At 42.3% G+C, this 11,880-nt stretch overlaps 1 protein-coding gene across 2 annotated transcripts; it reads left to right on the top strand.

The window, feature by feature from the left end:
* Positions 1-439: 439 nt before the first annotated feature.
* LOC147248618 (von Willebrand factor A domain-containing protein 7-like) lies at positions 440-10,627 on the top strand. 2 transcript variants are annotated; one of them, XM_086225844.1, is made up of 16 exons: positions 440-525; positions 3,656-3,845; positions 3,937-4,209; positions 4,629-4,722; positions 4,828-4,953; positions 5,172-5,358; positions 5,450-5,619; positions 5,819-5,931; positions 6,040-6,156; positions 6,821-7,027; positions 7,116-7,248; positions 7,484-7,603; positions 8,032-8,124; positions 8,200-8,471; positions 8,558-8,851; positions 8,944-10,626. In XM_086225844.1, exons 2-16 carry the CDS (start codon positions 3,669-3,671, stop codon positions 9,340-9,342), a joined length of 2,775 nt encoding a protein of 924 aa, XP_086081970.1. In that variant the 5' UTR covers positions 440-525; positions 3,656-3,668; the 3' UTR covers positions 9,343-10,626. The 2 variants fall into 2 exon arrangements, with proteins under 2 accessions (XP_086081970.1, XP_086081971.1); XM_086225845.1 differs by lacking the exon at positions 440-525 and having other exon boundaries at positions 8,944-10,627.
* The last annotated feature ends 1,253 nt before the right edge of the window (positions 10,628-11,880 follow it).

Raw genomic sequence — 11,880 nt, 5'->3', positions numbered from 1 at the left:
TAGGCTCCAGCCCCCCTGTGTGTCCCTTAACATGATAAGCGGTAGAAAAAGGATGGATGGAATTACAAACAAATCAGTGTCTTCCATTCAGAATATTCTTAGTTGTGTGTGCACCAACAGAAAAAGAAATCACATTGATTCTGAGTTTTGTGAATTATTAAATAAATGTGAACTAAACAGAAGGAACACGTAAGGGGTATTATTTTTCTGACACTGCGTGGACCAAAGTACCTTGTTCAGACCAATTCATCAGTCAAAGATTTAAAGGTGTGTGATTTTCCACATAAAAGCTTTGTTAATCTTTTTTTTTTTATCACAATGCGTTGGGATTAGCTGCTGTCACCTTAAGTCTCTTTGTTGTCTTCACAACAGGTAAGAAAAAGACAAATGAAACTAAACCCACAGGTAATGAAACATAACTCCTCCCCCGCAATGAGGGTATAAGAAGAATTGTTTCCAAAGCGTAGAGAGTAGGGGACGACTTCAACTGCTGATCTTTATCAGAGTAATTCTGTTTCGCAGAAGGTAAAAGTATTCACATTTTGGTATTTTGTGTATTTTTTTTTTCTTGTTTTACTTTTGGTGTGCATCTTCATAGGTGTAAACTTGTACTGTATAAAAACAAGGATCACCATCCTGTGTGAATGACAAATTTTTCGGGGTATTAGTACTGAGTGAGGGGAGCTGCAGTATTTGAGGCTTGCAGATGTGAAATATGCGACACTTCAGGTAAGTCCTCTTCGCTTTGTAAAGGATGTGGTTGGTAGACTTCGTACGTCTGTGCTTTACCAGTGCGACGTGTGGCTCTGCTACGTGTAGATGCTTCTGCCTTCGTGCGCATGTTTACTGGAGGAATTTTTTCAACAAGTCATCATTAATCAATCAGAAGGACCCACAGAGTCTATTTTACGCAGTTCAAAATCTGGAGAGGACACCTTTTAGTTAGTTCAAAAGAATTTATTCAGATTAACAGGAAAGAATACAGAGCTCTGGAGATCGTCTTCCCCTATCCTGGAGTCAGCATACGCAGATGCGTCGTCCCTGGCGTTGGGGCAAGAAGTCCAACGATCTAACTGTCTCTCCAGGTTCATGTGTTACAAGGAGGTGCTTATGTGATCGCTTCTGTGTGCAAGTGGGTATTTTTGATCTTCGTGTTATTTTGCAGAATCTTCTGTCTGACCGCGTGCCAGCACCGTCTGTTCCCATTGTAGACTTCTTGTTGCATCTGTGAGGACAAAAACCTCTCTTGTCCTGATTCATGACCTTGCTCTTATCTACTTCTGACTCCCACCACTTCATGCCACCATAGAAATTCTGTGGACTCTGTTCTGACCTGATTAGCTTGAGGGAGTGATGCTAGCCACGAGCTACACTCCTGCTATTCCCTGTTGTGACCTTTTCACCTGTGTCCACTCTTATACAATCTGGTCTGTGTTTCCTGCACTCTATTTTAAGTGAATTATATGTATAAATTTATCTACAGTTTAAGCAAATATATACGTATGGATTAATCTACAGTTAAAGCAAATATATGAATAAATTAATCTACAGTTAAAGCAAATATATGAATAAATTTATCTACATTACTCAAACGGCTTTAACTATTTACTCAAGTACAATGGTCGAGTACCTTTTTGTTGGAATCACTATACTAACACTCCACTGGTATGTAAATTTTGTATTTTTAAACCAAAAACACTGATGTCAAGTCAAGTCAATTTTATTTGTATAGCGCCAAATCACAGTTAATAACAGTTACCTCATGACACTTTACAGGTAGAGCAGGTCCAGTACCACGCTCCTTCAATGAATTTACACCCAACAATTCTCCATGAGCAAGCACATCCTGCAACAGCAGCGACGAAAACCTTCCTTTTAACAGGCAGGAACGTCGAGCAGACCCAGGCTCAATGGGGACGGCCTTCTGCTTTGACCGGTTGGTGGGAAAGAGAGCAGGAGAGCAGGGCAGAGACAAAGACAGATAATGGAGGAAGACAGATATACAGAAGGAAAGTGGGACAGAGATAAAGAGAGAGAGAAAGGGAAGAGACTGATGGACAGACGGGGACGTGAGCAGGTGGAGCTACGGGTGGCAGCTTGAGCCTCTTCAGGTCTGCAGCCTCCTCCAGCAGCACCCGGGATCTGGGATGAGGGGAGCCCGAAGGCTCCGGAGAAGAAGGCGAGTTAGTAATATGTATGAGTAGGATTTATGTATGACACATACAGGAGGACAGAGAGGAAAGCATGGAGGAGAGAGAAGCCCAGTGCACCATGGGAGATCCCCCGGCAGTCTAAGGCTATAGCAGCATATCTAAGGGCCAGCCTGATGTAAATTATTAAATCTAGTAAACAGGTCAGCGATTTGAATAGATATGAGTTATGGCAATGCTATACTATAATAGTTTACTGGAAACGGACTGATAAGAGACTGCTATTGATACCATCGTCGTTGTCGTCATCGTCCTTCGCTTATCTGGGTCCAAGGTCACGGGGGCAGCAGCCACAGCAAGGAAGCCCAGACGCCCCTCTCCCCAGCCACTTCTACCAGCTCTTGGAGGTGCGGATTCTCATCCCTGCCACTTCCCATTCAGCCGCTATTGATGAATTTAAGAAAAACGAGATGAAACACCTCATCGTAAAAAAGGTACTTACAGGTGTTTATGAATGCTGCCATTGGCTTTTCTCTAGCGGCTTGTTTTTTGTGTGGAAGCCCTCAAGTTGCTTCACACAAGGACAAGACGGGGAGTTCAAGCTGAGTGCAGCTCGGTAGGATTAAATTACAACGATGATCGTCTAGTCAAGGGAAACTTTTTATTCCTGAAATGGCAAATTGTGGCATTATGGTAACAGATACCAGAACAGGTTCAACAGCATCAAAAGAATGTCAAAGCTGCAGTAGAAAACACACACACACACACGGAGGCACGCTCTTGTGCCAGTCAATGCAACGAAAACAGCAGTGGCAGCAGCCGTTCTGCCATCTCCATAAGTAAACATTTGAATTTAAAAATTTACAACTGAATCAAATCTTACATAAGAACAACATTAACCACAGTGTAATACAAAACCAGCATAAATAAATAAATATGTGGGGCTAGAAGTCACGAGGGAGGTGACTGGGGGAAGGTATGAATGTTTGTATGTGTTGGGCTTAACAGAGGGGAGCGACTGAAACCCCTGATGAAGAGGGTGAGAATCATCTTTGTAAAAACACAATTTGCCCTCTTCACCACCTGCCTGTCATACAACTCTGCTGGACTAATGACTTTTGTACCTGATGACTTCAGAGATTACGGAGAACAAAACACGACACAAGCACACCGTTAAAAAGAATCCAGGAGAAGAAAATGAAATACAAAAAAAAGCCCTAAATAAATTTCAGGAATGAAAGAGGACATCTCTGTAATGTTTTTGTATTCCTTGTTTATACATTCATTTACCTCTGAATGCAGTTATTTCTTTAGTTCCACATATCTTCATGTATCTATCTTGACATCTAAGGTAGGACTGGTTCCAGCGGTAGAATCAGAGCACCCATGAAAATTAGCCCACCAGCTGGCTAGTCCCTCTTAAGACTGATGTTGGGACCACCCAATGAATTGCCTGTTTTTTATTTATTTTAATTATTATATTTTTTTTATCTTTCTGGGTCCAGGAGAGGTACCGTGATGTCCGGCCTTGCTGTGGTATGGCTCCTGCTTCTGCAGACTGGAGCTCACGCGTTTGGGATATTTGAAGGAACATCCTTCACTCATCAGGAAATCACCAAGAGAGCCATTTTAAAGACCACCATGGAGGTGTGCCGTGCCCTGGCCCTGGCTGAGGGAAGAGACTTCACCTTTCCCGTAAGAAGTCAATTTAACGTTTCAAATCACCAGTGTCTGCATTCTTGATAATTGTGTTCTGATGCTGCACTAACCACTTGTTTGTGTTTAGCTCCAGCCTTTAACTGCTGAGTCAGTTGCTGGTGCCTGTGAAGCGTCAAAGTCATTGAAGAGTTTCGAAGAGACGATCATCTTGATCCAAAGCAGGAATCGACGGGTTGATCTACGCTACTTCTACAAGTCTTACTATCATTTTGACAATGAACTTTTTCTTCAAGGAAGACCACTCGTCACTGATGGATTGTCAGCTGTAAAGGCCAGCAACAAGGTTCAGAACTTCAAGTTCTCAAGAGAAAGACTGGGAAAACTCCTGCACACTTTACAGGTTTTAATTCTATTATTTCCCCTCGTCATAGGAGGCTGATCTAGCGAACCCGAGCGCTGGACACACAGAGGCCAGCAGAATAGTACAAGATGCAAGGGAACTTGATTACAAATATGAAGTTGCAGGCTGAATATGGAGAGCGGGGGTGGAGCCATAGTTGAGTAGAGTAAGTTTAGGCGTGTGGAGTGGAGACTTGTAGCAGCCACCACCGTCATTTCTTTGTGCGTATGCCCGTTTAAGTGAATATCTGTCAAAAGTCTGCCAGGAATAGAAGAGGGAATGACAGCTGATGTGTAGGTAACCCAAGAGAAATTGAGAAAATGTGTGCATAACCTTTATATAAATTACTTAACCTTTCTGTGCGTACTCATGTAACTTGTGAATAGTAAGCATGTTTTTTTTTCCTTCTAAATTCCAAGGATTTCTACAGTCACAGTAACTGGATAGAGTTGGGAAACAGATTCCCAAACCCCAACCTCATCAAACAAAATGCAAAAATTGGTAACATCGCAGGTAAAATATTCCCTTGTGGATAAAATTAAAACATAAAAAAGGCATCCTTCAGATGAGACATGTAATATAACTAGAATAATAATTTCATTGTTTTCACTTCCCTAGATATTAAAAGGGCGACCTGTCGCAGCTGTAAAGGCAATAACTGCAAGGACAACATCTTGGACGACATCTTAAAGAAGAATATTCTCACCTCAGGATATTTTGGTTTCACACCATTTAAACCAGATGGTAAATGCTTCATCTTATTCAAATGTAAAAGCCAGTAGAAATAGCATACGGTTTAGGAGCCAATGTTCTTAGTTCTGTCGCACCTTCACAAGCAAACGCGTCTTTTTCAAATGCCAGCGTGATTAAATACTTCAGCCCTCAGCCACTAAGATGCTACAATGTTGAGGCTTGTGCAGTAACAACCATTATATTTGTGTGGTGTTTCCATTGCTGAGCAGGAAAATGCAGTCATGGAGATCTATTGGATTCAACAAGTTTAATTTCGCCTAAAGGCGGAATCAACAAAGACCAGCTTGACTCCAAACATGGACATCTCCACCCTGAAGCAGCAAGGGTGGCTATAGCGGCAACCAGTCAGTTACTGGAGGACATTCGAGGGGCTGCTGGTGACAGATCATTTCTCCAGTATGAAACCCACTGGGCGTGTTTCTAATATGTCCAGTGAAATGGCTATTTGTTTGAACTTCCTCCGCTCTTTTCTTTCTTCCTCTGTCAGGATGATGGGAATCATGAAAGGTAAAGCTCTTTGTTTTGTGATTGACACGACCGGGAGCATGGGGGACGACTTGGCTAGTGTGAGAGAAGTCACTGATGCCATCATCAACGATAGATTGGGAACAGAGGATGAGCCATTCGTTTACATCCTGGTACCTTTCAGTGACCCCGGTAGGATCTTAATGCCCCACGCCTGATCTTATTTTCTTGCTTGTTAAACCTAAACCAAAAATTGAGTCCATTTACCTATAAAGCATCTGTATTCTTTATCAAATAAGCAAAATGAAAAATAATAGTACCTTTCCATCCTAAAGCACCAAATATAAGCAAAAGGTGAAGACTGAAATAATCTCTTTTTTTCCTGTCCAAGATTTTGGGCCTCTGATGAAGACGACAGACGCCAAACTGTTCAGGAAAGCTATTTATTCACTTTTTCCATCGGGAGGTGGTGATCTACCAGAAATGAGCCTTTCAGGGCTTCAGGTACTGTGAAGGTTATCTGACTACTTCAACTTTCTTTCTTTCAAACTTGAAGATACAAAAGTATGAGACCAGAGTGTGTGTTTTTCTTTCTCCCCCCTTTTCTAATAGTTGGCTTTAACTGGTGCTCCTCCAAACTCTGAGATATTTCTCTTCACGGACGCATCTGCAAAAGACACACACCTGAGAGGCACAGTGATCGCACTCATAGAGCAGACCAGGTCAATGGTCAGTGGCTCGTCTCAGTCCATGTAAAATGAACAAACGCAAAGATTATTAGATCAATTATTTGTCCATCCAACAATAAAATACAATTTTATAAGCTACAAAACAACAGTTAAGGCAGCCCAAGCATGACCAAGGAGTTCAAGTTCCACCAGGAAAAACCCAAATCCTTCATTATACCCCCAGTGCTGTTGTGTAGCCTCATTTTACAGATGCATTCATGCAGTGTTTAAAGCCTCTGGTCAGGTAGCGTGTTTAAATGAGGTCGTATGGGTTTGATGACCAGAAGTCACCTCATCACACGGCGGACGGGGTTGTCACCTTTCCTATACTTTATTTCATTAAAGTCCTCCCCCATTAATTAGATCTAGCCCAGGCTGACCTCACAGCAAAAACGGGTTCATAGATGGATACAGTCTTGTTGCCATTTGAATTTGATTCAATTTCAATGGCATGCTAAGCATTAATGCATCTTAAGGTATTTTGAGCTTTGAACTCAGATCTGCTCTCTCCAGTAGGAATAAAAAATATGTTGCGAAGCTATTTAAATTGACTGGATGGAACTTAATTTGTCAGACATCTTCTTAGTAAATGTAAATATTATAAAGTGATAATGAAGACCAGGTCCTCTCTGTGTTGGCTCACACTATCATTCGTCTCTTTTCAGGTAAATTTCATGGTAACATCATTATTTGGGGATCGTCATGGAAGACAGAGTGATGAAAGTCAACAACTACCCAGCCGAATGGGATCATCGGATGCTGAGCTTTACAGAGAACTGGCTCGGATATCAGGAGGTCAGGCTGTTGAGGTCTCAAAGGCAGAGCTCTCTGAAGCCATAAGCATCATACTAGAGACGTCCAGCGCTTCGCTGGTATGATACAATTCTCTCACTGGCCAACATCGAAGACTTCCTGAAGTCAAAACTTCAAGTTATGTCAACAGTTCCATTTTGTCTCCAGGTGACTCTTCTGCAAATTGCAAGGAGCCCAGGGAAGGCAGAAAACTTCACTTTTGTAGTTGACGAGACAGTAAAGAACCTCACAATTTACATCACTGGGACCTCCGTTGATTTTAGCGTCATTAGTCCCTCAGGTAGCTCTTCATCTTTAAATGTTGTCACACTGTAGCAACTTAACTTTCATTGCAAGTTAAACATCAGCACCATAATGTTGAGGAAAAGATGTGCTAATTTCCTGAATCGCATGAGGCCCGAATCATAGGAAAAGCATTACAAAGCCACTTGAAAATAAATGAAGATGATAGTGATTGCGACAAGTGACTCTTGAACTTTTACTGACTTTGATTTATTTGTTGGGTTTGATCTTAGGTGAATCGGTGAGTGTGTCCCAGTCAGTAGGAAACTTGCAGACGGTGAAGCCAAAAACACAAGCTGGAATGTGGATGATCAGAATGGAATCAACAAATCCCTACACTCTGAAAGTCATAGGTAAGAACATATATTTGTCATCGGAACAACTTTCTGTCAAGGTTTTGTCTCAGTGGCTATGTGGGGGATGGCATTATGTTGCCGACATATTCGGTAGAGCTGTGGTTCTGTGGCTGCAACACGTTAGTGGGTCACAGAGTCATTTTGAGTGAGCTGCTGAGGAGTAAAGGGAAAAAAATGGTAGGGTGAGGGATTTTTAAAAACTGATGAGTCCTGTCATAGTTGGATTATTCCTGTTGAGAAGGATGCTGATCTGAGTGTTTTGGAGAGGGAATATTTGCCTCCCTCACTTGCTGCTGGTTTTGGTTAACCCTTGTTCTGTTGCGGTTTCTGATGGGGACGTACTGTGACGGTTTGGCTCTGCTCTATTTTTCATTGGAGTGTGCATAGTTTGGTTGATTTGTTTTCTTTGAAACCTTTACTTGCAGGTGACAGCCCCATTGACTTCCTGTTTGACTTTTTGGAGGTATCTGAGGGTCCACTTGGAGGCTTTGACACTGTAGACAATCGTCCCAGAGCAGGTAAATAAAACAAATGATGTGATAAACAGTATCACAAAGAATAAGGCATTCAGTGGGATTTGTCTTTACCCAAAGGTGTCAATGGTAGCATGATGATGACAGTAATTGGGAGTGACAATGCCGCAGTGACAGAAGTGACCCTGGTTGAATCATCCGGGGCAGGGAAGGTTATTGGCACGGTGAATGCTGAGGGTGGGGGGAAGTTTATGGTCCAGTTTGACAACATCCCATCTCAGGAGTTTGTGGTGCTTGTAAAGGGTTTGGACTCTGGTTCCTCCAGAGCATCAACTATGTTCCAAAGGCAGTCAGCCACCAGCTTCAGAGCTTCCAGCGTGATCATTGCAGCTGTAAGTAAAGTCAAAATCTTTCAAGAGGCGTTGCAGTCCTGTCGTTGTTCTATTAGGAAACTAATGCTGTTTGTCCTCATATTAAGGGTGACTTTGCCAGCACTGTAGCACCAGGAACAACACTTTCAGTGCCCTTTTCTGTGGCAACCAGTGGTGCAGCAGAAAACTTCACAATTGACGTCACCAATGACCAAGGCTTTGACACCGAATTCCCATCAATCATTTCACTGGATGCTGGAGGTAGCAGTAATGGCACAGTGACGGTCACAGTGCCTGCCAACACCATATCCAGTACTCTCGTCACCTTGACCATAGAGGCTGTGGACACCACAGGCACAGAATCCAACTACATTGTCTTGAGTTTCACTGTCCTTGAACCGGTAACTGTCCGCCAAAGGGATTTTCAGATCTAAACTGACCTTCATGGCTTTATGATTTGTCTGACTGATGGGACTTTCTCCTCTCCTCATAGGTGACAGATACTGATCAGCCAGAGTGCCTGCTGCTCAGCCTGCAGTCCAACTGCACTGATTACTGTAGCTTATCGATGTGGGAGCTCTCCGTTCAGGTGACTGATGGGGTGAACGGGACAGGCATCGCCAGCATCAACCTTAGACAAGGTAACGGAACCATGAACACCAGCCAGATTCCTGGCAATGACAGCAGCACTTTGGTGTCCTACAAGGCATCTTGCTGTTCACCGGATGTGGAGCTGCTGGTTGTGGATCAGGTGGGTAATGTAGGCTCCTGTTTCTACACTGTCCAGATTTCGGAACCAGCGGCTGCGAAGTCTTTGTCTGTTCAGTCATTTCTTTGCATTACCATTACACTTCTAGGACTCCTTTTGCTACCTAATGGATTGATGAACTAAGCAGTGTTGAGGTATTGTGGGTAGGCTGAAAATAGCAGGAATCTTGTGTCATCTCAGGGATATTGAAAAGAATTTGCTAGTAATGCACATATGATGCTATTTCACATTGTCCAGTTTCACATGTTATTCCCACTTAATCAAATCGCTGATGGTATTGGTTTCTACGCTTGTATTTGTGTGCGTTAATCATTTGCTATTCATATTTTCGATAGATATTGTGACATTGTCATGATGGTGACTTTTTCTGGCAGTGAGCGCCATGTAATGAAAATCTGATATTGTTGTTAGCCCCAACTCCCCCACTTGCGCATTCACAAACACAAGGACTCACGCACAGTAATTGCTATATCACCATGGAGATGCAGTTGTTTCCGATCTAACAGCTCAACTTCATCAAGTCTGCCCGGAACTCAAACCACCATCGACCATCCAACGGTTAAATATCCAAAATTAAGTATATAAGAATGGGTGAAAGCACCTGATCCCACATCAGCATGCACTGATAAATTCAACCAAATATTATCACACATAGAGTTATAGGGGAACATTTTTCGACATATGAGAGGTCAAAATTACATTATTATACGTTTAAGTCACTGATCCCTCTCTAAAAAACAAAACAAAAAAAACAAGAGTTCAACTTTTTAGAATTTGGCGGATAAAACTTTAAAACGTTAACTTCGATAAAACTGCACTGTTGTTGCTATGTGACTGTCATTTTCAGTGCGTTTTATTAAGTCTGCCATATTTGTCTGCTAACAACCCTTGCAGTCACATAGGGACACTGGTGCTGCATCATGGTTCCCCGGGGGCTGCCGGAGGGCATCAAGCTAGCACCACGAATGCTCCTCTTTAACGGCAGCTGAAGCAGAGGATGTACAGTACTGTAGAAGCATGTTGCAAGAAAACGTAGCAACGGATTTGGTTCCACTTTACATAGTGAAGAATAGGCCTAAATTCCTATTAAATGTGAATAGGCGATCCAGTCAGTTTGTGATTGGTCCATTCAAGTTCTGATGAACTATTTGATACCGAACCGGAACAAGCCTATTTCCCAACAAGCCTTGCTTTAAACTTTTAAGAGGAAAACAATTAAATTAAATAAGAAGAGATAGAAATAATGTGTTTTGTATCTCCTATGAAAACCAGTTTTCGAGGCGTTCATGAAATTGTCTGGCCATCGGAGACTTTAGTGTGTGCTGCTCTCTTGTCTAATACTGTGTTTCATGTTATTTTGTATTTTCTGGTTGATTTGAATGTCTGCATGAAAGTGTGTCTGTAGTAAAATTTGGAAATTAAAACTTTGCAGCTGTTTTATCTCGTGCTCTCAATGTCATTCACCCTGATGATAAGCATAATGTGATTATTTCATGTGATTTACATTTTGACCATGTAAGTATTTAAACTAACTTTGATTGATTATTAACCTTTTTTCAATACTGCTGATAGCAAATTACATTATTAAATCACACATACATTCACCTGGTGCTTGCTTCTTACACGTATAGCTCTCATGAAAAACAATAAGGATGATGCAACAGAGCTTAAAAATGGCATTCTGTGGAGAAAGGTCTATGCAAGGCTCGAGCTGCAACCAAAATGTCCCTCTTTTGGGAGTGTGTGAGCGAAAATGTTCACCTAGTTGTATCCACATAAATCCCGACAAGAATGAAATCATTATTTCCTGGAGAAATTCCTAAGAAAAACACACTAATTCAGGATCAAACAGTCATTTTACCACTCTTTTTCATCAGAGGCATAAGGCGTTAACAAGACGTTCAATAAATGTTAATCAGGGCCGCTGGGAAAAAATGAAATCCTTTCAACAACATATCCGCCTTCAAGTAAAGCTTGAGCTTCCTCTTGCGTGCTCCTGACTCATGATGTATTTTGGACGTGTCGACAGGCTACCGTCTTCATCTTCAACCTACAGCTCTAGAAGTGCCGGCTGATGCACCCCCCTGATCAGTCAGATGTCGAGTGCTAACAATCATTGCAGCGACGCGTGCGTGGTCCGATTACAGGTCTCTTCTCTCCTTCCTCGAGCTGATTTGGTGCTCTACGCGTGCCACACTGAAGCGCACATGCGTAAATGTGGCCCCCCAAGCAAAATGTGGCCCCCCATGGAAGATGAGGCCCTACGCATAGTGCGTGTTCTGCGTTTAGGGAGGGGCGGCCCTGTATGAGATTCCTTCTTTGACAAGACCCTTATGATGACAACAACCATACTTAAGCCATGACACTCTCATCACCATCCATGCAATATTAGTGTCATTAGAAGCAGCATTCAACAGTGTGGCCAAATCACACATAAGTACCACTGAAGCAGAAGGACTTAAAATATTCGGTCTCTCCAAACCTGACAGCTTGCCTGAACAGAAAACTGCGCTCTAGCCGCCAGCCATCTCTTCTTTGAAACTCCTCCTCTTTAAACCATAAATCTTTGTTTGAGAGATGATAAAATTCCATGGTTGATGGACACCAAAGCGCTTTACTTCCAATTCCTTTTTTTGTTATCCACCCGTTGTGCACCTGCAG

This window comes from Aulostomus chinensis, chromosome 15 (genome assembly GCF_037954235.1).
Source record: "Aulostomus chinensis isolate RoL2024-O1b breed Wild chromosome 15, RoL_Achi_v1.0, whole genome shotgun sequence".
NCBI classification, from domain to species: Eukaryota; Metazoa; Chordata; class Actinopteri; order Syngnathiformes; family Aulostomidae; genus Aulostomus; species Aulostomus chinensis.
The sequence above is the reverse complement of the archived record's forward strand: the minus strand, read 5'-3'. Positions and strand labels throughout refer to the sequence as shown.